Here is a 24,980-nt window from a genome sequence, read left to right as displayed (position 1 = left end):
AAACGCACAATTGTGCATTTGTGCCTGATTATTTTAGCAATGAGGGTATGTCTGTATGGGGGTAGAGCCGTATAGGAGTTGTGGCTGAGCACGGTACCGTGGGTGGGGGCTACGCCACATTCCCTCATTCCGTGTCCCTTTTATCACCCCCTAGCATCAAGTTTCCGATGCGACGAGAGAGCAGGCGGCACTAGACTCGTCATGGGTTGTGTCATAGTCATGGCTCACATCAGATCCTCGTAGCGCGTGGCCCTCGTTTCCCGTATCATTCAGTCTTTACTTATTCGCTAGCACCCATATACTGCGTGTGAGGCTACCTACCGGCGTTCCGGATCCCGAGCAAGTTCGAGATATGTAATCGTCAACCCTGGCCTCGACGAGCATCTCTCGGCTGCGCGCGCGCGCACACAGAAGTCCTTGCGTACACCCCCGAGTTACCCGACAAACCTCCCTCTCGCTCGACATGTCTCCCCAGCCGTTAGATACGAACGTGGAGAGGGATGGGTCTCTACTCACCCCATCCCGTTACGATGATGACGCCCTATCGCTGAACAGCCGAAGCGACCAGGATACCGACAGCGAAGATGACGAAGTACTCGCCGCTGCGCGGAACAGCCGGGAGCTGCGCGCTCGCGACCGTATGGTGCTGGTGGAGGAGGAAGAGCTGGACAAGCTTATCGTCGACGAACGGGCCCACCAAGAGCGCCAAAGGAGAGGCAGCAGCCTGCAGAGACGAGGGAGCAATCTTTCCCTGCCGAACCCCATAACAATATTTCGGAAATACAATCGCGTGCGGCCGGCGAGCGCAATCGAGGATGCGGGAAGCTCCGCCGAGGACCTACACGAGGAGAAGCGAAGGAACAGACGGATACGACGTAGGGAAAAGAAGGACCGTCTCCTCAAAGAGGCTCGAGACGGGGAGGACGGGGCGCTGATGTACGAGATGGAGCAGGGAGGGCTCAAGGATGGGAGTTCAACCGGTGAAAGCAGCGATAGGGACGGCGTCGACGAAACCGACCGCGAGTACCTGATAAAACAGGCCCCAGACGCCAAACCCGCGAAGAAGAGGAGGTGGAGGAAATGGCTACTCATACACGCCGTTCTAGCCCTCAGTCTCACATCCATCGCCCTGATCGTCTGGAGGGTATCTTTGGCTAAGAAATCAGTAACCTCCCAGTCGCAGTTAGCCAGCAACGGCACCGCTCTATTCCTCCCGACTACCCTCATCATCAGCCTGGATGGGTTCCGCGCGGATTTTCTGACACGAGGCTTGACACCGAGGCTGAACGCCTTCATCAAGGAGGGGGTGTCGCCTCTATACATGACGCCGTCCTTTCCCTCCGTAACGTTCCCCGTAAGTCTCTTTAATCGTGCTTCAGCTATGGGTTGGCCAACTAATTCCCCCTCATAGAACCACTACACCCTTGCAACCGGCCTGTACCCCGAAAGCCACGGTGTAGTCGGCAACACTTTCTGGGACCCGGACCTAGAAACGGACTTCTATTATACGGACCCTGACCGGAGCCTCGATCCGAAGTGGTGGGGTGGCGAGCCATTCTGGGTCACCGCCGAAGAACAGGGCGTTCGCACCGCGATCCACATGTGGCCCGGAAGCGAGGCGCACATCCTAGGCAAGGAACCAAGTTTTCTGGACAAGTATAATGGGAAAGAGAAGCTGCCGCGAAAGGTTTCTCGAATCCTCGAGTTCCTCGACAAACCTGGGCTGGAGGATCAAGACGCCGACCCCGAGGACATGAGACCGCAAATCATAGCAGCATACGTCCCTAACGTCGACTCCGACGGCCATCGCTTTGGACCCAACAGCACCGAGATTCGGTCGACGATCAGCGAAGTCGACACCATGCTCGACCAGCTGTTCCACGGTCTCGAAGCGAGGAATCTCACCGACATCGTCAACGTTATCATCGTCTCCGACCACGGTATGGCCACCACGGACGTCAGCCGGATGATCCAGATCGAAGACCTGGTCGACTTCGAAAAAGTCGGCCACCTCGACGGATGGCCCTTGGTGGGCATCCGGCCGAAGAACCCAGAGGACCTGCAGTCCCTGTACGAGCAGGCCGCCGAGAAGGGGAAGACGAACCCGAATTTCGACGTCTACCTCCGGGACGAGAACATGCCGGAGCGCTACCACTTCAGCAACAACCCGCGCATCGCGCCGCTGTGGATCATCCCGAAAACCGGCTGGGCCATCGTCGACCGGAACGAGTTCGACATCGAGGAGGCCAAGGCCGCGGGCGCCGTCTACCACCCCAGAGGACTGCACGGCTACGACCACGAACACCCCCTAATGCGCGCCATCTTCGTGGCCCGGGGGCCCGCCTTCCCCCACCAGCCGCACAGCAAGGTGGAGGTTTTCCGTACGTAGAACCGAGTGTCGCCTCTCCTTTTTTTCTTTTCCCCCTCTCCCCCCTTATTTGTATCCGTCTAACCGTCCACGTGCTAGAAAACATCAACGTGTACAATATTCTCTGCGACTCGGTCGGCATGACGGCGATGCCGAACAACGGGACGCTGCATCTGCCGCTCAGGGTCGTCGGCCTGCACAGCCCGGAGGAGCTTCCTGAGGAGCCGGCCGACCCAGTCCAGTCGACCGAGACGACGGCGGCAACGACGTCGTCCGTCGCCCCGGCCGGCACAAGCGGCAGTCCCGCAGCCTCTGGGCCCCCCTCCCCGACCGCTGCGGCCGCCGGCAAGCCGGCGGAGCCCAGCCCCGCGCCGCCAGACGACGAGGCTAAGGGTGAGGACGGGAGCCAGGAAGGCGACGGCAGCCAGGACGAAGGCGGCTCGTGGTGGACGAACGCGTGGGATTGGGTCAAGGGCCAGGTCAACGAGCTCATCGACTCGATCAAGGGACTCGGCGACGACAGCTCCTAGTAGAACCGTCTCTCTTTTTCAGCAGCATACTTCCACCCTGATTCCCCCTTACTTTTTCCTCCCTTCCTTTCCTCGCTTATGTGATATTTTAGCGTTGGTTCCCCCTTTTGTGCAGCCGCGGTTTGGGCAATACGATGTGTCTGCGAATCCTCTTCCCGCCCTGGTCAGTATTGACGAGCTGGGATGGCAGGCAACTGGCGCTGGTGGCGTCGTTTTATTCTCTCTTGATACTATAGTTTAATCTCGAGGAGGGCGCCGAGAGGGGCGGGTTGTGCCTTGGGGGATGCCTCGATTCCCGCTGTGGTTCTAGTTGGTATTCGCTATTCGCTAGGTAGTGTAGAAGTACTCGATCCAGCCAAATCGCCTCCCCCCTAGAACGGTGATATCGTTAACTGCTCTACGCGGGCTTCACGGTGTTATGGCTGAATCTAGTGCAACTTGTCTTCGCCCTTCCATCCCAGTACCACTTCTCGAGCAACTCGAATCACCATAACCTTGGCTCACAGTACCTCTGATGGCCATCTTAGAACAGCATGGGTGGTAGGGGGGTCAGAAGCTAACTTGATTCACACATCCGCTGGTTACCCTACACGCGACAACTGCAGCTGTGTGTATGTATGTATAGAACGCTGAAGCAAGGGAGGGAACAATTCAGATTCATGTCGCATGATGATATCCGAAATCGGCATCCTAGTGCTGTCTTCCTTTTGATAGACATGACCCGGACCCTTTGCGCCAAGCACAGTGATCACACCCGCAACACCGTCGATATGTTCTCAATTCTGAGGTAAAGGCGTTACTTCTGCTCACAACAACTAGGGATGGGCATCCTGCCTCTATTCCACCCACAACCCGGGATTTTACGGTGGCGCGCTTCCAGCCGCGACTGGTGGTGAACTTGTTGCAGAGCAGCCAAAACCCTGTCTGGGCTACGGTGGTGCAGGTAAAACATGAGGCCGACTAGGCCGTATGCTCGCAGGCCGCCGCAATGCCCTCGAAGGTTTCGCAGACGACGCCGTCGTCTGGGTTCTCTTCGTCCGTGACGATACGCGCCTGCGCGCGCATATCACGCCGCGTTTGAACTCCCGCACGATACGAGAGATCATGGCGCTGAGTTCGAGCTTGAGCACCATGCGATACAAATGGATGTAAGCCGCGAATTGGACATCGTCTCCCGTGGTAACCTGCGCGTCAAGAGTACTCCAAAAGGGACCTACTTTAAAACTAGGCTCGAGAACCTAGTTGAACCATTGTGACCGCGACGTGAGGCTGTGCTTGTGTGCCTTCCAAGTACGGCCGCCGCATACGAGGATAATGCCAGAGAATGCGCCGCTCCCAGGAAGCGTAGCCTCCGCGCGTCGGCGCACCAACGAGGACACCATGAGCAGCGTAGTGAAACCACCCATACGTTTTTTTGTCACCGTAAAATGGATCGTTCATGGCCGCCTCTGGAATGGATTGCGCGCAAGCAGGGGACACTCTCGTCCGGGCGAGCAATGAATGCCTTCTTCGGGATTGTCGAGCGTTCCCGACGACTACGGGCGTACGAAGAAAATAAAGACAATCCAGATCCATATAACGCGGCAGGAGAGGGGAGAGGGGGGGAAGAGGGAGGGGAAGAACCGGGGATCAGTCCACCCTCAGCTTCACTAACGCGTCTTTCCTCCAGCAGAGCTTCGCCAACAGCTTCCCTAGCATGGGTAAATGTGGCGATGTAGTCATTGCCACAAACTACCTGGTAAGGGTATATCTGGAAGCACAAGAGCGAGCATGCTTAGGGTGTGTGGTTTCGATGAACACCGAGAGTTCCTTATGTTACGCGTCGCCCACGGCCGAACCTGAAGCTCGTCAAGCACAGAGAAGCTCGCGGTCACTTCGGCGGCGCCTTCGCGACGCTGCTCCTCCTCGAGCACTCCGCAGTCGGGGACCCGGCGCTGCTCAAGTAGGCAGGCACCGGGCCTACCGCTATTCGAGGCTGGGGGTTCTTGCTGGTATTCCCGTGGGACGGAGGGACGAGCACCCGTTATGGTGCAGCGTTAAGTGGTGCCTCGGCTCGAAGTAGGTAGCTCACAAATTTCAGCGGTCACACGGCGTAGAGTCCACGATGGCGTCAGGGAGAATAGAGGGGCAGGATGTCCAGGACAGACATCGCATTGCCCGGGGCTATTCCTCGAACAGCGTAGCTTTGAAGCTTTGAGAGGGAAACCCTAGGGTTTAACTGACCGATAGCCCTAGAATAGCGGGAGGTATCGGGGCAAAATACATGTCTATAGTAGAGGGGGGCGCCGAGGGGGTGCAAGTAGTAGAGAGAGAAAGAAGCCCAGGAGGCTAACCCCGCCAGAACACAAACTCGATACTTACCCTCACCTGCGCCATGCCTTACGTAATGCTGTACTGTGCAGTACCGCTGCCCGCACCTGCTTTAGGTAAGAGGCGCCGAGTGCCGGGCACGAGAGGATGGCACTTTGAGGGGGGGGTGGGGGGATGGACGCGCGAGAACCCCACCTGCCTCGAGGGAGCCAACCACCCGCATTATCCCCACACCCTTGTCATTTATTTTTTCCCCATTACGTCATTGGATCGTCCCTGGCCTTCTTCGCCAGGGTACCCCCCCTTGCCTGGTCCCCACCCAAGACGCGAGGCTGACCATGAATGGATGCATCTTTTTTTTTTTTTTTGCGAGGCTGGCCGAGATGTGCCATTTCTCCATTCTCGTCCCCGTTCAATTCGATCCGCCTTTCACCGACTGCGACGCGGCCCTGCGCGAGCGCCGACGGACCACGACGCGACGACGCCCCGATACCCCTCCCCTCGCCGCCGCTAGGCGATGCGCCCGGTCGCGCCATGACAATTACGCCGCAGACGCCTGTCCCGCCCGCGAGACCGCCCTAGGTCGAGAAATCCGATCCGACATCCACCGCGCGCCCCTCCGGCCACCTCCCCCCCCCCCGGGTTAGCCCGCCTTCGAAAACCGCACCAGCTGCCGTCTGCATGGCTGCCCCGACGTCGCTCAAGGGCGCCGCCGCCTTCGTCCCGCGCGCTGTGTTCGACGTGTCGTCGTCCATCACGCGCACCTACTTCCTGGGCCACCACGCGGCCGCGCTGGCCAACATGCGCCGGTCGCTGTCCGACATCGGGCTCGTGATCGAGTGCCGCGACAGCCGCGTGCCGCTGGCGTCGGCGAACCCGCTGCTCGACGAGGCGCTCGCGGGGCGGCCGCGCGTCGTCGTCTACACCAAGGCCGGCCTGTGCGCGCCGCCCGGGTCCGGCCGCTGGATCCAGCGCCAGCAGCTGCGGCTGCAGCAGTTGCGCGCCGGCTCGCTCCCCGCCGCGTACCCCGGCGTCCCGCGCCTCGGCCCCGGGCCCGGCGGCGAGGGCGAGGAGCGAGCCGACGACGAGAGAGCCGACGAGTACTACGGCGGCCGCCCCGGCCTCCACCGCCGCGCCGAGGTCGTCTTCACCGACAAGGACAACCTCCGCTCCGTCGAGGCCCTCCTCGCCATCATCAAGCGCCACGCCGCCGCCGCCGAGTCGCTCACCGGCCTGCGCGCCCTCGTCGTCGGCATGCCCAACGCCGGCAAGTCCACGCTGCTCAACCTGCTGCGCCACGCCGGCATGTCGCGGGCCAAGGCCGCGCGCACCGGCGCCCAGCCGGGCGTCACCCGGTCCTTCGGGACGCCCGTCCGCATCGTTCCGGCGCCTTCGCCGCCCCCGACCTCGTCTCTTTCCTTGCCGCCCCCGTCGCCGTCGCCGTCCCCCCCACCCCCGCCGCCACTATCGTACGCCGAGGAGTTCGGCGGCGGCGTCTACCTGATCGACACGCCCGGCGTCTTCGTGCCGTACGTCGCGGACCCGGAGGCGATGCTCAAGCTGTCGCTGGTCGGCTGCGTGCGCGACGGCATCGTCCCGTCCGAGACCCTCGCCGACTACCTCCTCTTCCACCTCAACCGCCGCGACCCCGCCCTCTACGCCGACTTCTGCTCCCCGCCCACCAACGACGGCGGCGCCTTCCTCGACGCCGTCGCCCGCCGCACCGGCAAGCTCGCCCGCGGCGGCGTCCCCAGCCGCCCCCACGCCGCCGACTGGGTCGTCCAGCGCTGGCGCGCCGGCGCCCTCGGCCGCTTCCCCCTCGACGACCTCGACGACGACGCCACCCTCCGCGCCGCCGCCGCCGCCGCTGCCGCCGCCGCTGCCAGCGCTGGCAGCCGCCCCCTCAGCCTCCACCAGGCCCGCAAGCGCGAGAAGGAGGCGAGGAAGGAGAGACGTGCTGCCAAGAGAGGGCGGTCCTAGTGGGCGGCGGAAGTTGACCTCTTCCGCGGGATATCCGCCTAGATACATCCCCGGCACGTACGGAATGTGAGTAGTGCAGGTTGTCATAACGGATATTCACACCAGCATTTTGCATTATCATATATATATATATATATGTATGTTTTTAAAAAAGCGCGACGAAGCGCTCAATTATACACGAGATAAGAAGATCGGGGTATATTGTAGATACAGCAAACACCGCGCCCGTAAATGTGTGTGTGTGTGTGTGTGTGTGGTAGTAGTAGTAGTAGTAGGTATTGATGATGCGATTCCCGCCCGATCCGATAACGTATTCGTCTTCAGATACGTCAGTCCTTACTTCCAAAGAGTCCGAGACTCCCAAACAGCCAAATTGACTCCGGTAGGTACAATTATAATGCGAGCAAGGAGCGAGGTGGCCGACACGATGGTTTTACTCCTCGAAAGAAACCGAAAACCTCAATAAACCCATCAAACAGTTCCCACGAATGTAACGCCGAGCAATGCAGAAGGGATTTTTCTCTTGAAAAAAAAAAGAAAAAGGGAACGAAAGGAGAAACAAACACAAGGCAAGGGGGGGAAAAAAATACAAGAAGTCTGGTCACCCGCTGAGAGCTGGGCCGACAAACACCGATGAACGCTTCTGGATAGACATAATGGAGTTAGGCTAGGCCGTAAACTCTTGCTGCCATTTCACTAGATCTCGAGTCAACGCGTCCATCATTTCGACACAGGACAAGTCTTTGAACTCCTTTAATGGCGAGACGGAACTGGAAGTACCGTTGCTTATCGGCCCGTTCAAGCCTGTAGCGGCTTTCTCAGGCTTCTTGCACTTGTCGCCGTTCGCCTTGACTGGAGACGCGGTACCGGTGGCTCCGTTGCTCGCGCTGTTCTGTTGCGATCTCGCGGTCGGCTCTGACAACGGATCGCTTGCCAGCTCGACTTGGGTCCTCGTGATATATTCTAAAATATTGTTGGCGCGTCTCTTCATATCCGTCATCGTGATTCTCGAGTTCATTCCCCCTTTCGACTTGCTCTGCTTGGTTGCGGTATCGTGAGCCGAGGACTTGCCGTGCGAGGTGCCGTTTTCGTCTCCGTTTCGTGTGACATCGCGCGAAAGAGACCTTGCTGGCGACGCGTCATGATCCCGGTTTTCACGATCTTTGGTGTATTGGTTCCTGCCCTTCTTCCTCTGGTTTGTTGTCTTTTTCTTATGCGTGTTTGTCGGGGCAGGGACCGCGGGCGGCGTGTCTGGAGCGGGCAGAGATGACTGGGGGGGTTCTGGTGGTTGCGCCGATTCTGTCGTCCTGTTCGCCACTGCGCGGGCAGCTAGAGGTATTTCTTCAGAGGGATCAGAGTCTACGTCCACGTTAGCTGTTTGTTACCCGTTCCATAGCAATATCTAAGAACTTACCGTCTGCCCGTCGACGTTCGGCACGTCCTTTTCGCTTATTAGCCGCCTCTGCCCGCTTCCTTTCTTGTTCTTCACGGCGTTCATCCCTCTCGGCCTTTTCACGTTGGTTTCGCGCTGCGTTCCGGGATTTTTTGGACGATCCATTTCGCGCGGCCAATTCGTCGTCAGACTCTTCGGGAGGAACGGACTGCGGCCGCTCGATTTTGGGAGAAGGGGACTTGGAAGTTGTTCGCTGCCTTTTGACGCCCTCAATCTTCCTACGCAATGATTAGCCTTTGTGAACACCATTATCGTGGTAACGGGGACGCACTCTTCGCTATCGTCCCTCCCTCGCTTGGGGCGCCGGGGCGGGGCTTCTGTGACTTCAGGGATGGCATCTTCTTTGCTCGCTTCGATTGCTCGACGCAGCTGTTCTTCCTCGTCATAAGCAGCATCTCTGCTATTCATGGTGGAGCGACGTTTCGACGTATGCGTCGCCACCGTGGAACGCGAGCTTTTAGTGGTGCCGCTCTTGGGGGATTGTGCGCCATCCTTGGCCGTGGGAGTAGACCGCGAGCCGGCTCGGGAGGGTCGATGAATAGGTAGGTAAATTGAATACTTTTGTCTAGGCGCCATAATGTCAGTACGGGAAGGGGGGGGGACAGATTGACGAGAGGTGAGGCTCCGGTGTATTAGGGAAAAAAAAGGAATGTGGTTGGGAAGAAGCAGTAGGATCGGCAAGGGCGCGACCATAAGCACTCCGCCGCAGCTGAAGTACCATTCATGCGACCAGTTTCCAACTGTCACGAGGGTTCGGCAAGAGAACAGAACTCACCCATTGCTTGCTGTGTATATCTTGTGTAAATCTTTACGACACTTTTCGCAGAAGTATTGAACGGCATCGGGATTGGTCTCTTCGGCAAAGCCAACGCAAGCACCATGCTGCCAGGTGTTGCAGATCTCGCATTGCACGTAAAAACCGGCCAAGTCGTCGGTGACTTCGATGGCAAAGATCCGCTCGTGGTCAATTGCGTCTTTGAGACCGTGCTTCGAGTCCTCGTCGAAGGGAGGCGGTCCCGGGTATTCGTCGTGGCCACAAATGCATCGGACGGCCTCGTCATCGTCCTGGAGCTCGTCGCCAACAGCAGCCATGCCGGGTAATTCGACTTTGGGTTGTTTTTCGCGTTCGTCTTCTTTCCCGCGCGTACTCCGTCGGCGGAGGATGGTGTCCTCGTTGGCTATAGGCATCGAATCTTCGGGAGGCTCTGAGGACAGAGACCCGCTGCCGGTCGACTTTTGAGGCGAGCCGGTCTTCGTGAAGGCCCTCGTACTTCGCTCAGCTCGGCCCGACGCACTAGATGCGCTCGAGGTGTTGTGTGATTGTGATTGGGTCGCCCGCGCACGAGAGGAGCGTCGAGTCGGGGAGGTGCCAGCCATCGTTCGTGGTGTAGGCGACTGGTCGAAATGGGATGGAGGGAGAGGGGCGTGAGACACGGAAGAAGGAATGAGTATCGAACTTCGGTGGCAGGTAGGAGAGAAAAGAGAAGGAGATGGGACTATTTGAGGCTTCCGAAGGATATTTCCAGTTTGCAGCTAGAGTTAGGGTAGGCCGTAGGGTGATTGGCCGCGACGAAGGGTAGTCAGAGGTAGGAGAGCGGAGGTGGTTGGATGAGGGAGACGAAGACCAGAGGATGCTCCCAGGGCGACCAGCAGGAAGCTCTTGAAGCAATGCTGGCTACGAGAAGTCAGGCAATGGAGGATATAGACATCGCAGATAAGCATTCAGGGCTATCATGACTGAAGGTGATGCTCGCGAAGGTTGCCGGTAGCTTGGAAAAGGTGGTGGATGGGAGAGGGAGGGGAGAATGGGTTGGTGAAGGCGAGCAGAGTCGGTCGCTTTTTTTTTGGAGGGAGAGAAGAGAGCGAGAAGAGAACCTCTACTAGTGTTAGCGAGCGGGAGCAGGAGCATTGCATTCGGTATGTACCTCCTTCCCACATTACCTAGGTACATTAGGTACCTGGCAACCTGCCTCGCAGGTACATACGTGAAGGTACCCGTGCTGGTGGTGGCCATGTACCCACACATGCCACTCTAGGTGTCCGGGTACATCCCGCCTACATCAGCAATACAACCTTGCCGTCTCACCTTTCCCGGGTTGCAGCAACAGCTTGACCTGAGGTCTAGGAGGAGGTAGATGGGTCATCGCTCGGCGCGGGCAGAGAGACTCGCGCGGCTAACCTCCTCACCACCTTTGGTTCCCAGGAGGTGCGTACATCAAGTACCTTAGGTACCTAACCTACCTCTTGCAAGCTTCCGCCTCGCGCCTCGCGCCTCGCGCTGGAGACCCTAGGTAGGTACCTAACATAGGCGACTGCCCGCTAAATAGGTACCTACCCCAGGTGTAGGAGGCAGATATCGGCGCGCCGGTGGCATAGCAGCAAGCAACGCTACTTATCTATTAGTACTTACCTCCGACAGCTACCCCGTTTTTTTTTCACCTTTTATTTCCCTTCTCTCTCCCAGATGACCCTATTCAGAGTAGTTTTACTCTTTTCCCAATCTTCAGTCGAATTCCTTATCGTTGCTGAGCAGTGGATCCGAGCGCCATCGGTGTCCCGCGAGTTCCGTAGGTCCTCAGCCGGTCCAGCTCCAGGGAATACTACCCAAGTAGGGAAGTACCTGCGCGCATGCACTCCCCTCTTTGCTTGCCGCCGGATAGGGCGCGGGGCATTGTGCGCAGAAACTGTATTCCCACGGTATTTCGCTACTACCCACCCAAAGGGCCAGGTGCACAATCGCATACCTTGGGCGGGTTATAGGAAGGATCCTACTCCACAAGGATTTCCAGGAAGGAAAAGCTACACAGTGTGCGAATCCCCGACAACGTACTCATACAACTTCGGGGAAGCCAGTACTAATAAGTAATTACATTAGGTCGATAGGTATGACGGAGTAGGAGATATCTCTTAGTCTTTTTTCCCCTCTTTCATTAGGGTTGGGTACCTATGTAGATTCCGAGACGACGGCTTAGGTATTTTAGATAGGAGAAATGATGTTGACAATCAGGGCTGTTACACCCAAGCGCATCCGTATACGGGGCAGAGTGCAGTCCGACTCAATCTCGATAGAGTTATTCGCCTGTCGATTTCGTGGGAAAATTCAAACAGTTAGGATTATGGAAAGAAGAATCGATGGCTACACGCATGGGGTTACCTACGTGGTTCACGTTACGGGCTATACAAGTCTATATATGTGCGCTTACATAACGATGCTCGGAGGTGGGACGGGAATGGAAATAGCATCACACCTGGACAAGTTTCTATACATCCCACCCCATGGATGCAAGTACCTAATATAGGTAACACATCGGATGAATGTACCTACCCGCGTATGTACGATTACAAGCCTGGCATTGCCTGAGGTAGGAGATACTTCAGAAACCTGTGATCGATGTCGGCTCACGGGTCAAGGCATGCACCTGGTCGATGTAGTAGGTACATACAATCATATGTACCTCCTAACCTTAGGTACCTAGGTACCTACCTCATGTACTTGTGCGTCCGGGTGGAGGGGACAGCAGGGTTTCAAGCCAATCTGGCCGGTTACGTGTAGTAGGGATTTGCACATTATTAATGGGGTAAAAAGGATGGACCATACCCGCTCGCAGAAACTACCAAGGTACGTACCTAGCCCCGGCCGAGGAGGGGGGGAACATGTAGGATGGTCTGCTTATGTAACAGCCACTCGCAACCTCGCAGATACCCCCTACCAGATGTACAGTACTTGCCAGCGTCGTCCTCTCTCTGTGCGGGCTTCCAGCGTGGTTCATGATGGTATGGTACAAGGAAGTACCTCCGAGTGCTCGTCGACTTGCCGCCGATCAGTCGGGCAGGCAATTGCAATACCTCGTTCATTTACAGACTTCGCAGGGCACAACACAGGCGCACACACACGGTACCTAAAGTGACCTATTGCTCACCACTTCCAATACCTCCGTCCCTGTCCCTCCCACCTTGTTACACCATGTCTCTACCTACTAAATCCAACCCATCCATCATAACCCATCCACTCATCTACCCATTTGATGCGTTGCTGAGCCCATAACCCCAACCACGAACCGCAACTGCGTACTGCCATCGCTACGACAACAATCCCATACCACTGCGAGCCCGAGTCTGCTGCTACACCCTTACTGCATCTTACTATCTTCGGTTCTGGGGCCGCTCTGCATACCCAGCAGCATTCTAGCAGACGCCCTCGGGCTTCTTCGTTGCCTGTGGGAAATCATCTCCTCCTCAAGCTCCCGTCCGCCCTCCTTCGAGACAGCGAGGTGGCGTCTCGCACACCTGAAGTGGTTCCCAATCCTGTGGAGGATTTGCTGTGGGCAGCATTGGTCACCCCAAGCCCACCACCTCCACGACTCGCCTCAGGTTGTCATTCCTGTACGTATGGACAATACCATTGTCATTGTTTCCTGCTCCCCTGGGGGGCAACGGCACGCAGGCGAGGGGCTAGCTGAGTGACACCTCCTATCCGGCAACCACTTCCGTCAGGGTTGCCTGCGATGTTGATCGAGAGTCGATGTTAATGTGGCCACGCAACGTATAGAAAAGGAGAAAGAGTGTATTCCGGCAACGCCCCTCCGACCAAGAGTCGCTCTGCTTCCTTCGAGCCCGCCGTCTAGCTGTTCGGTCGGTCTTTCGTCTCGCGATAGTTTCCACGATAGGGTGTGCAACCCCCCTCCCCCGGACGAGACGAACGAGTCGGTTGTTGAAAGGAGAGGTTGTCCTACTCTGAAGTGATAACCATTGTAAAAACGATATGTAATGGGTACGTTGCTCTCTTGGGTGCAGACTATATTCAATGAATTGAATGAGAGTGGGGAGAAATGCGTATATCCTCGTTGCCGAGTAACTCGCTACTCGACAGTAACAACAGCAACCCCCTGTCACGGGATAAGATCTCCGGCTATGAGAAGTTGCTCTCTCGTCCCTCTGCGTCTCTTCGCCCCTCTCTTAGCCGCGGCACTGTTGGTTGCGTCGCAGGTTTCTCACGTCTTTGCAAACACCGCTGTCTGGGTCAACCGTGAAGACACGCTTGTCTCCTCGTTTGTTTCAGCATGTGTTATTACCTTGTCTCTATGGCCAAAGCCGCGTGGCTAACATTCTCGTGGTATCCCCGCAAATTAGGCCATTCAGACAACATGTCACCCGGATCTTCTTCCCTGCTGTTCTCCGAGCGGCCCATTCGACCTCTCCCGAAACGTCGACTACGCGAGCGACTATCGCCAGATGTTGCCGATAGCATCCAGTACCCGCCAGCACCTCAGACAACAGCCCCTCTATTTGCTTACCCGTATAACTCAAAGGAGGATTTAGCCCCGCTGGGTGCTGATCATCCAAATGTTGCTCACCGAGAGAATGTTGCTGAGCTAGGCCAGGAAACTAGCCTCCGTCGAGCTGGCCTAGGGACGGACCAGGATGACCAATCTCTAACCGGGCCATCCCGCAGGTCTTTCCTCTCACGGTCGCTTCACGATTCACCGGGGCACGCGGCTCGTATTCCCTCGCGGCAAACCCAAGCTCGACATCCAAACCCTCAGCCACCATCCTCGATCGCATCTTCGGCAGACGGGTACGATTCTTTCGAAAACAGCAACAACAAAAAGAAGAGAAAGATTCCGACGGCTGGTGAAACGACGATGAATGGCCCGCACGTGCTGAATGATCTAGGCGCGCTAGGAGTGCCGTCACCACCAACCACTGGCGATGAGGGGTCCATAGATACCTCGGGGGTAACCTCGACGCCTTATTATCAGGCCGGTAGCTCTGCCTCTAATGGACAGGGGATCTCGGGACCGGGTCGAGGCCGGTATGGGCGTGTTCGCAACGGTAGGAGCCCTTTGAGAGCACTCTCAGACCCGAATAGCAACTGGGGAAACCGCACTCCCAATAAACTGAGGTCAACTGGTGCTCAGTATCCATCCCCGCCCGCTGGTAAGTTGAGCTTGACGAATTTCATTCTCTCCTGTCGGTTTTGTCTCTGCCCCAGCTCAAACCCCTATCTGGGTTGCCACAACCCCCCTCCCCTCCCCCCTTCCCCACCCCCAAGCCCTCCCTAGGGCGACATAATGTCATAATATAGGATACTAGACTCGATAGCTAATCTCATCGAATGACCTCCGAGCAGAGAATTCGGGAATCATATCGAGTGCGATTGCTAGTGCCGAGAAGCTTCCACTGCCTCAGGGCCAAGAAAACATCAGTCTTCTACATCAGGAAGCATCGCTAAGACAAAGCCCAACATCGTCCACACAATTCACCTTCACATTCGATCCACAGAATCCTGTCTCGTGGCCGGGGTCTGATCCGGCGCCTCCCAATATGGGACAGATGAATCAAAAGCAACATTCTCCCTTACCGGCAGACTACCGCGACCAGTACAACAGCGTCGGTGCCAGAGCCGCTCAGAGCCAAAGCGGACCACCACCATCAAGCAGGTCGGGGGGTGCACAGCAGGCCTCCAGCGTAACCGGCGACGGAGGGACAAAAGGTACAGCCCAGCCAACCGCACCCCCTAAAAAGCCAAGGCGTCGCGGCAACCCGCTCCTGCAGGCGGCCAAACAACGCCGGCGCGAGACCGAGTATCAGAATTATCACCACCCCCCAGCGTCAGAAGATATCTGGATTTGCGAGTTCTGTGAGTATGAGCGGATTTTTGGCTCCCCTCCGGAGGCATTGATCCGACAATACGAGATCAAGGATCGCCGGCGGCGTCGAGATGAAGCCGAGAGGCGTAGGCTGTTTGAAAAGGCCAAGATGAAGTCGCGCAAGGGAAAGAAAGCCAGCAAGCTTCCCGCCAAGAACAATGCCACCACTCCGGACCGTCACACCGCGCCCTCGGTTGGACAGCAGGCCTCACCGCACCCACCTGTCCCTCCACCGGTCCTGAACGATCACGACGACGATAATACTCTCCATCACCACCAGATTTGCAACGAAGGCGGCGAGACACGGAGCGACGGCGGGTCCGATTCGGAGGACCAGTACGATGACCGCAGCGCAGAGGGTGAACTGCCTGATCCGGTGCCCGTCTCTAGGAGGCTCCCCTCCGTGGTTAAAGAGCTCTATGTTGGCACGTGAAGGAGACATTGGGGCGCGGTCGGGGGTTTTGCAGCGTCTCGAACCTCTCAGCTTTAGCGCTACCATCATTTCTGCTCACAAGCGTGTCCGCCGAGCTGCCTCTCCGCTTTCAGTCCCAAAGGCTCTCGACCACCTAGATAGACGAGCCCGTAGACTATCCTAGAATTCCAAAATCCCTCGCTCGTCCTCACCCCTGGAATCTGCTTCCGCTCTTTATTTTTACACATCAATTCCCAGCGCGGCACTGCGTCGGGCGATGGGCGGGAACTCGGCAACACGAGCAAGGTTAGGGATGGATGCGTGCGGTCGAGGGTCGATGTCAAGACGAATAGAGTACGCAATACGATGTGGCACGCTTGAGTGTTACCATCAACAACCCATCATCAAGTTAGCATCAATGTCGGCCGCGCGTCGAGCGAGTTCTGTAGACCATATAGATCTTAAGTCTACTGCGCATTCCAATACGGGCCAAAACGTGACAATGTGGTGTTATGCTATGTTCTGATGGCCACCAGGTAAGCAACCATCTGCAGATTGTCCCCCTACCCCTTGTAGGTGAATGGACCGCCCCCTACGAAAAATTGGATAACTGAAAGAAGGGCGAGCGGGATGTGAGATCGGGCAGAGGCAATGATGCACGTGTCGCATTATAGAGCCTACCATTAGCAACCTCTTCGTAGGTATATATATTCACCCAGCTTCCACTGCACTAAACCCCAACAAGAGGCGCCTCCCATGTACCTAGACCTAAGATAATAGTAGATACAGACGAGAGGTAGATACCTAGACATTACCTGGTATGGACATTAGGTGCCGACCTACTTGGGTAGGTTACCGTAGGTGCGGTACCAACCATCGCAAATACAGGTAGGTATCACCTACGAGATAATACACGATGCCTAATCCAGGTACCAACTTATATTGCATTGGAGGTAGATATAGACACATATCACACTCTCAACTTCTTGAGCTGAGCTCGATAGGTACCTCTATATTAGGGAGATAGGCACGTACACGCCCCCAAATGGGCCAGGCATATCTGCCTATACCGGAAGGAAGACGGCCTCTACTCATGAACAGGCAGGGAATTTATTTCATACAGGAGCACGTTTTGAGGTCTCTGACCGATATGCGTTCCCTTTAGATATATAGCTAGATAGATACATATATATATATATAGTGCTGCGCTGTTCTGGCGACGTGACGTCATCGGAGGGGGTCCTCGAGGACGGAGGACATCCGGAGGACCCGTTTGTCCACGTTAATTTTTTCGAAATTGCATTGGGGCCGGCTACGTGGAAGTGCACAGGGAAGAGAGACGGGGGAGAAGATGTGCTGGCATGCTAATGGCTGGCTGGATTGTATGCAAGGCACGCAACATGCCTACTATACAACCCTAAAAGGCATTCGCCGCTCGCTCCCAACGTGCTGCTTGCCAACCTCCGGTACTTCCTAAGTCCTCTGTGAGGGTAGGCCTCGTTCAACCCCGAACCCTCCGCCATCTGAGGCGGGCTGTGTGTAGGTACGTCTGAAGTCACGATTGTCTGTGAGTGTGCATGTACTTAGGTATGTATATATGTATGCGTATATACAACTGGGGGTGCGGTAACGACGCGTAACCAACTACCTACCTAGAGGTATCTAGCATCGAGCGTCGGACCCTTGGATATTCCCCAACGGCCAATTTGCAGTCGCGGGCCGTCCAGGATCCATTCTGAACTGGCAGCTGAACAGGGCGGCCCACTACCTACCAGCCTAAGTGGACAGGGCCGTGTACGAGCAGGTCAAGGCTATGTTCCTCGGAACCACCAGGAAGTACAGACGGGACGAAGCCCAGGTTTTTATGTGTTATAAGATACCGCTATAGGAGGTAGGTAGGTAGGTACTTACATAGGTATACAGTAGATCGGAGGTAGGTACCTAAGGTTAGGGATAGGCTAGGTGTAGGTACCTATGTGTAGGTACACCTTAAGATGATTTAGGCAGCGTAATATGCTGTTCACCTGATGGCCATTCGTCCCGTACGTCATGGGTGCATCGAATCCATGCGCCGCGATGGAGTCTCGCCGGCGGTACCTGCTTTGGTAGTGGAGTACATCAGGTAGGTGAGGTGGCGGTACCTAAGCTGATATGTAGCGGCACGAAGCTGTATGAGTACAGAGGCTGCAAGGTCCTGTCTGGAGGTGGCAAGCCGATGCGGACGGGAAAGCTGCTGGAAAAAAAAGGGTCGGGCACAGCCGTGCGAAGGATGGGGGGAGAGAAGGCGGGTAACATCACCTTAAGGCGGGCATGTAACCTCTACCATCACTAGTACTGAGAGGTAGATAGAGGTAGGTATCAAGTCAAAAGTCGCCATAGGTAACCTTCCTAACCTCGCGATAGGCTCAAATTTGTTGGACGGGAATTGCTGCATGAATCGCTGTGGCTTGACCCTCCTTTTCCCCCCTGTCGGCAGCTCATGGGTACATGGCTAGGGAGGGTAAAGCGTGTCTGCGTCTGTCCATGTACCTACGTGTATGGGATCCATCCGCGCATCCCATCTCACCTCGTTCACGTTTTTGAGAGCTCCCCCCCCCCCTGAAAAAAAAAGGCATCTCTACATCTCTCCCAACTTCTCTCTCTCCTAATTGTCGCGCTTTCTTCCACGTCCGTCCGGAGCCCATCCCATCGTCTGCCATCGTCTACCATCGCCCCGTGCGGTCGCTACCGCGTTCTTGGTGCCCCCGACGCTTCGCACTCGACCCGCACGGTAGCAATACCGCCCAGCCGTCGCACCTCGCGATATCCGTCATAATCCCATATGCGGCCCCTACTTTTATAGCTGATGCGGACCGGGCGCCGAGCCTGTCACGCTGCCCTCCACCATGTTCACCAGCTCGCGGAGGCATCGGCCACCAAACCCTGTGAGTGTCTTGCTTTCTTCCTAGCGCCGTCTTTGTTTCGACGCGCTATTGTTATTGTTGCCACTGTACGTCCAGGATCTAGTCCGTGATCTAGTGCCCATATGCTTAAAGGGGGACCAGCCCGGCCGGCTGATTATTGGTCGACTGCCATCAAAGCCGAGTCTCTCCATTGAGTTGCACGGTTCCTTCATAATGATGACGATCCTCCCCTATACCGTCGTGCTTTGCTCGCTCTCGCTCTGCTGCTTCCTCTCCTCTTTCCTATGCGCTCGTCATCGCTAACACCCAGCCCTAAATCTCATTATCAGCCTCTAAATTCCACCACCGCTAACCCGAATGCTACGTCCGCCGCCGCCTCCGCCTTCATGTCTGCCTCGAGTCAGAAGCCCAACAGGACGCTCTCGTCCGCCGCCGCCGCCGCCGCCCTGCGAGCGCGTCCCCATACCCCCACAAATGTAGGAGAGGTGCAGACAAAACGGATGATGCGTCGAAGTGCCTCCGTATCCTCGTCGGGTAGCGTCTCTGCTGCCGCCGCCGCTGCCGCCAGCACGAATACTTCACGCCCAACTGGGCAGCTGCAGAGGAAGGTTAGCTCGGGGAGCATGACGGAACGCACCTTTCGAAGCCCGTCTCCACATCGGACCACATCGACAAGAGAAGCGGAAGAACGCCCCCCCGTGCCTCAAATACCCGACGGCCACAAGAAGTCGGCAAGCCTCACCTCTGTCGCGACGGGGATGCAAACCTTTCAGACCGCCTCCCAGAAGATGAAGAGCAGCCATCCTTCGTGGTACACACAGCCGTCGGGCGATCCGAGTAATGTGAGGACATCGGATGCGCCGATGCGGACGAGTACGATCCAGCCGTCCAAGGCAGAGATCCCTCCAGTTACATCGCCACGACCTGACAGCCGAAGCTCTTTGGTAAACTTTTCGTATCCCACCGCATTTCGGACCCAATCTCCTCCGGATTCCCCTGGTTCGACTCACGCGCTGCAACTAAGTGGCCCGCCACCCCGAACGCCCGCGTCGCCGCCAAGATCCAATCGAGCTTCGATATCTTCGTCCGCAGGCGGACCACCCGATCAACCGATGGTCTACGACCCAAATTCCAGGAGGATGGTTCCGAAGGCAGCGTTGGGTGCCGCTGAATACTACTATATCAAGGAGGCCACCGGAAGAAAGCAGAAGAAGAAAAAAAAGGACGGGGTACGGAGGGAGGGTGACTACCCGACGAAAGGAGCGGTTGGGAGGGCTAAGGCATCTACCATGGGCAACGATGCGACTGAGCCAGATTTCCCAAAGCGAGAGCAACCCGTCTTCGAAGCAGCATCGACGGAAGAAGAATCGCGGGTATTAGAAGAGCCCACAGTAAGACCCGCCATCACGACGTCAATAAAGCAGGAGCAGCCACAGGATGAACACCAGAAGGACCGGCCGGCGCGGGCGCACGATTCTCTCAAGTTCAAGCCTGATGCCCCCCCGCCACCCCGGCAAGCTTCCCGTGACCCGGTCGCGAGCTCCGTAACTGGTCTTCCTTTGGGGAGGAAACCGTCGACCGTACACGAAGAAAACGAGGAGGCTGACGAGCGAGTCGATCGTCCTGTTCGGTCATCCCAGAAAGTGCTCGATGCACTAGACGCCGTGCCGACAAGGCAGTCTATCTACGAGGCCCCCGAGAAAGAGCAGAATTATAGCCAAGATCCAGGACGAGTAACCTCTCCAGTCGAAAATACCGCTACGAGAGAGAAGAAGGATGTCCGAGTAGAAAACAAACCCATAGAGAACAAACCGGTTGTCGAGCTTGCTCAAGAAGAAGTTGGTATGAGACGATCAGCTTCTAATAGCCCGGTCCGCCAGGCCCGTTTTTCCACGTCCCCCTCGGATAGTCTTGCGGTGCGACATACTCCTCTGCCAAGGTCGGCATCGCCTATCAAGTCAGCATTGAAGCGTAGCAGTCCGACGCCTCGGGATATGTCACCATCAGATAGAGACTCAAATATCTCGGGATCCCGCGGCGTGTCCCCCCACCAGCCAGAGGAGCAGGGGATTTCTCGCAAGAAGTCGGTTCGCGTTAGTTTTGATGACAGAACCATGGCGAAGGTCGTGGGAGAATCTGCACCCGTCGAGGATGTAGACTCGCAAGTCCCTCCAAGCCCGCAACACGTCAAGCGACCCTGGTATACCACCATTGGTCGTAGCAAACGAAGAGAATTTACTCTCGACGACGACGAAATCATGAAGCCTCGGCCTGCACTGCCAAGCTTTGGTAGCATAAGGGATAAGAGAACGAGAGATTCCGGAGAGCGCCCCCTCGTCCGACCCCAGGACCCCTCTTCATCCGCAACGCCTTCGCCGGACATCCATCCCTCTAGCACGGGTACGCCCGGGGAAACTGGCACACCTGGAGAGCTACCTCTCGGCCAGTCCAGTGACCACGCCATAGGTTCGATACTTGCCCAGGAAACAGCCGCGCGGAATGCACCGAATATATCCAGGTTCAGGGAACCGCTACCCCCGGTTGTCACCTCTGTAGAAGGGAACGGCTACGTATCAGATAGTCTAAAGAGCACCGACTCTGACGACGATCTTCTCGATAGTGATGCGGATATGATTACCAGCGCACGAAACGACCCGCTGAACGACGGGACTACGGGAGGAGAGCAAAAGCCCGTCTATTCGAACGAGGAGGTTCCAAATGTCCCTCATACGTCAACACGAGAAGTCCCAGATATCGCCATCATACAGCCCAGCCCAAAGATCCCCGGATCCGACGCTGTGTCTGTGAAGTCGCTGGAGGATAACGTTCTCGACGTCCCAGGGGGCTTCCCAGACGACGCTGATACGGGTCGTGGTACTGATACTCCGCCTAGAGCCACTGAAACCGAGCCTTACAGGGCCGTTTCTTCCCCTACTAGTATCTTCGAGCCGAAGGCAGCACCTCTCGGTCGGCCGGCGGTGTCACCCCAGTTTACGCTCGCCACAACAGCCCCGGTAAGCACGCCAGACGGTGAACCCACAGACAGCTCCGATTCGGACGTATATAGCGATGCGTACGACGATCTCTCCAATGTCGAGGGTGATGGCTACATGTCTTTAGACGCCGTTGTCGATGAGCCCGTCAACAAAGATGCCACATCTCAGCTTCATGAGCTACCAAGCGATGTGCCAGAGCAGAAGGCTTCTCGGGAATCTCAGCCGCAGACCGATGAACAACCTCCAGCTGCCGCTACACCCCGGGAGCCGCCCCAAGACAGGGACGACTGGGAACGGGCAAAGGCGTATTGGCGTACCTTGACAGCCGAGAAGAGGCAGCAGCTAGAACGCGAGGCATTAGAGGAGGCTGGCACCGACGGTGACGAGGATGAGACCCCGCGCCCAGTTCGAACGAGCGATAGTACGAAGGAACTCGTGCAGAAACGGCTGGCGGAGAGTAGCGCCCAGCCGCCGGCCTCGACAAAGCCGCTAGAATCCGCCCCGCAAGTCAACCCAGAGAGAGCATATACAGTTGAGAATGAGTCAAGAGGTGCTCGTCAGCCCGCAACCCCGCCACCAGCTTCGACAAGAATACGATCGTCATTTCGTGCGGAAAACGCTCTACAACCTACAAAGCCGCAAAGTTCAGGGGTCCTACGCAAAACACTGAGGCCCCACCCCGCACCAGAGCAGAACAAGCAACCTTCGCCGGAGCGCGCGAGACAGCATGGAAAGTCGATGTCTGTCTTATCGAAGCCAACCCAGAGTCAAAGTCCGAGAGCCCCTCAAGCATTAGCTTCCGACACATCAAGGGGTGCTTTTCCCAGCGACAGGCCTCGGTCGCAACGTCGGGGGTCCGATGCCAGCGAAAGCAGCTTCAAGCGCAACCGCCCTCCTCGGAGCGGAGGTTTTATGCTCCGCAACTCTATGCGGCCGCAAACCGCCATCGCACCCGCCAGCGCCACCAAGGGCTCCGGACGGTTTAGTTTACGGTCCCTTTCCCCTAGCGGCTCTACGTTCCGTCATAGCCTAGCGACCAATCCTGCGGGCGGCCCTCCCGTCACCATGATGCGGCAGACCATGCGGCCTAGCAGCGTCTCGAGCCAAGAGAAAATACTCTCTTCCATCCACTTCCCGTCCTTCGGCCGGTCCTCCAAGCCGTCTCACGCAATCCGCTCCAAGAAGACCAGTCGATTTGACAACTCGAGCGACGACGAAGACGTGCACCCCCCGGGCTTTCGCAGCCGCTTCGACGATTCAAGCGACGACGAAGACGTTCGTCCCGGCTCTTCGTCACAGCCTAGCCCGCTTGCCAGAGCCACCCTCCGCGGGCGGGCAATCGGGACGGTGGCAGCGGGTTTCAGGAAATCCACACCCGTCCCCGAGGCAGATGAGGGCTCGCCGGAGCTCGCCAACAGCGACGACGACACGATGCCCAGCCCCCTGCAGACCCCTCGACAGCGGTCCAGCCTCCCCAGCGCGGGATTCGCGCGGTCGAACTCGGCGGCCCTCGGAACTTCGGCACTGACACGGTCGCGATCCGGCCGGGGCGGGTTTAACGCATCCTCGTCCGCGCCATCGGACCACGACGGGCGCAGTTCGCTACTCGGGATCCTGCGGAGGCGTAATAAAAGATCGGGCGACCAGGCCGGCAAGATACAGCGATCCGAGCTGACCGAGAGCGCCGCGAGGCGGGACACTCGGCTCGAGCGCAGCAGCGAGAAGCTGAGGGATACCCGCTCCGACCACGGCCGCGCCCCGTCCGGCGCCAAGCTCCGGAAGCTCTCTTCGGCGAGCACGAGAAGCAACGGCTACGGCTGGCCCCTAGGCGAGCACGTCGAGGGCGACGGCGCCGCCAGCAGGGCCAGAGGAGCCGAAGAAACTCGGCGGCCGAGCTCGGCGGGGGGTCCGTTCCTCGGCCACCAGCCGCGGCCGCCGCTGCCGCCAGACGACGTTAGAGGGAGGCGGACGGTGAGCCTCAACTTGCCGCCGACGGCGACGACGTACGAGCCGGCCGGCGAGCGCGGCGGCTACCAGGGGGGCGGCGGCGGCGGCGGCGGCAGCCTGAGCGCCGAGGGGCCGGGGTACACGAGGAAGAAGAAGAAGTTCGGCGCACTGCGCCGCATGTTGGGGCTGGACGACTAGGGGACATCCGGACCCGGCGACGACGGCAAGGTCGGGGGCGTGGACGCGGACCGGAGGACGAGCGGCATCCCCGCCGCCGACAGCGGCAGCAGCAGCAGGACGGCGCCGTCCAAGGTGGCGGTGGCCAAAAGGCAGGACGGGAAGCGGCAGCGCCACGTATTGGTCAAGCGGAAGCGCCACCCGGATGCGGCACCGCTCGCGCTGGAGAGGAGAGGCGGGGGGGCGTAGGCAGGCGGGGACGGACGTCCTGCCGTTACCGGACCTTGCCTACCGAGCTAGGGGGTCCGTCCGGTCGCGCGGATATCTCGAGAGGAGGGCAGAGAGAGTAGCGGTAGGCCCCGCAGTCCAGTCACCATCATAGATCCCTCTCACAGCTGCACTTTTCTTTCTGTCTTGATTGGCGTATTTAATGGTGGTGAACCCGTGCCCGCGCGCACACGCACACACGCATACGCATACGCAACACACGCGCATAGGTGGATGGATGGATGGATGGATGGACGGATGGGCGGGGTGGTTTTGGGTCCGGTAACAGGGCGCAAGAAGACGAGGACTCTTGGGAGAGTACCCGACCGGACCACCCGACGGAGCAACTCGGCTGGCTAGCCTATGAGCAAGATATAATTTCAATTCAAGTTGATACCCCTCATTTACATACCTATCGCTTACTTCGTCTCGTTACTTTTTCCTCTCTTTTTTAATACCTACATGTACGCACGCGTGCGCACACACACATATATACTATATATATGGGCTGACATAAACGACGATGGTGATGTAAGCTTCGCTCCGGTCTGCATTTGCTAGCTGAGGTCAGCCTTCTAGTAGGCCAAAAGATTCAGACGGTGATCGCTCGGATGATAGAGGGGCGGGGCGAAAAAGAAAAACAAATGACGCGGCAATATAAACTTAGTATCGTGATTCTCATCTCGCATATATTCTACACCTCTCTATTCGCAATGCGGGGACATATGCCGACGTATGCAGGCATGTAAAGATAGCAGCTGATGTCTACCTAGGGCGTACCCCTGCCTCGTGTGCGAGCAAGGACAAAAACGCCCAATCTGGCCATCCGGGGCTGGGCGTCGGTGGAAGGGGGTTGGATTGAGAGCTTTTCCTTCACGGGATTCTCTTTTGGGCTGCCGCACCCCAACACCGCAACACACTACTTGGGGGGGAGGGGGAGTGAGGCGATCGAGAGGGTGGGACAGATATTTATTAGTAATGCGTACT

The 24,980-nt window shown here is 57.4% G+C and overlaps 5 protein-coding genes across 5 annotated transcripts; 4 read left to right on the top strand and 1 right to left on the bottom strand.

Moving 5' to 3' along the window:
* Positions 1-463: 463 nt before the first annotated feature.
* On the top strand, positions 464-2,898 carry GGS23DRAFT_602745 (Phosphodiest-domain-containing protein; the record flags this gene model as incomplete). The annotated part of the gene is made up of 3 exons (XM_051519367.1): positions 464-1,354; positions 1,412-2,381; positions 2,468-2,898. 3 exons carry the CDS (start codon positions 464-466, stop codon positions 2,896-2,898), a joined length of 2,292 nt encoding a protein of 763 aa, XP_051376568.1.
* A 2,693-nt stretch (positions 2,899-5,591) lies between these two features.
* On the top strand, positions 5,592-7,530 carry GGS23DRAFT_613023 (P-loop containing nucleoside triphosphate hydrolase protein; the record flags this gene model as incomplete). Its single annotated transcript, XM_051520530.1, has 2 exons — positions 5,592-5,790; positions 5,879-7,530. 2 exons carry the CDS (start codon positions 5,592-5,594, stop codon positions 7,186-7,188), a joined length of 1,509 nt encoding a protein of 502 aa, XP_051376567.1. The 3' UTR covers positions 7,189-7,530.
* Positions 7,422-10,509, bottom strand: GGS23DRAFT_550338 (uncharacterized protein). Its single transcript, XM_051515279.1, has 4 exons — positions 9,417-10,509; positions 8,913-9,206; positions 8,603-8,859; positions 7,422-8,547 (listed from the first exon to the last, which is right to left on the bottom strand). Exons 1-4 carry the CDS (start codon positions 10,016-10,018, stop codon positions 7,856-7,858), a joined length of 1,845 nt encoding a protein of 614 aa, XP_051376566.1. The 5' UTR covers positions 10,019-10,509; the 3' UTR covers positions 7,422-7,855.
* Positions 10,510-13,785: 3,276 nt separating this feature from the next.
* GGS23DRAFT_593120 (uncharacterized protein) lies at positions 13,786-15,724 on the top strand (the record flags this gene model as incomplete). The annotated part of the gene is made up of 2 exons (XM_051517996.1): positions 13,786-14,578; positions 14,772-15,724. The coding sequence occupies 2 exons, from the start codon at positions 13,786-13,788 to the stop codon at positions 15,722-15,724; spliced, it is 1,746 nt and encodes a 581-aa protein (XP_051376565.1).
* Positions 15,725-18,495: 2,771 nt separating this feature from the next.
* Positions 18,496-23,839, top strand: GGS23DRAFT_200887 (uncharacterized protein). Its single transcript, XM_051511783.1, has 2 exons — positions 18,496-18,627; positions 18,936-23,839. The coding sequence occupies exons 1-2, from the start codon at positions 18,589-18,591 to the stop codon at positions 23,745-23,747; spliced, it is 4,851 nt and encodes a 1,616-aa protein (XP_051376564.1). The 5' UTR covers positions 18,496-18,588; the 3' UTR covers positions 23,748-23,839.
* The last annotated feature ends 1,141 nt before the right edge of the window (positions 23,840-24,980 follow it).

The sequence above is a fragment of the Durotheca rogersii genome, assembly GCF_024521655.1.
Source record: "Durotheca rogersii strain YMJ 92031201 chromosome Unknown GGS23scaffold_2, whole genome shotgun sequence".
Classification (NCBI taxonomy): Eukaryota; Fungi; Ascomycota; class Sordariomycetes; order Xylariales; family Xylariaceae; genus Durotheca; species Durotheca rogersii.
The sequence above is the reverse complement of the archived record's forward strand: the minus strand, read 5'-3'. Positions and strand labels throughout refer to the sequence as shown.

Excerpts from the sequence above, each read along its gene's own strand:
- GGS23DRAFT_200887 (XM_051511783.1), top strand. The coding sequence starts at position 18,589 with ATGTTCACCAGCTCGCGGAGGCATCGGCCACCAAACCCT. Across the intron at positions 18,628-18,935 it reads GGCATCGGCCACCAAACCCT|CCTCTAAATTCCACCACCGC; the intron begins GTGAGTGTCTTG and ends TCTCATTATCAG.
- GGS23DRAFT_550338 (XM_051515279.1), bottom strand. The coding sequence starts at position 10,018 with ATGGCTGGCACCTCCCCGACTCGACGCTCCTCTCGTGCGCGGGCGACC. Across the intron at positions 9,207-9,416 it reads ATATACACAGCAAGCAATGG|ACAAAAGTATTCAATTTACC; the intron begins GTGAGTTCTGTT and ends TATGGCGCCTAG. Across the intron at positions 8,548-8,602 it reads CGAACGTCGACGGGCAGACG|ACTCTGATCCCTCTGAAGAA; the intron begins GTAAGTTCTTAG and ends ACGTGGACGTAG.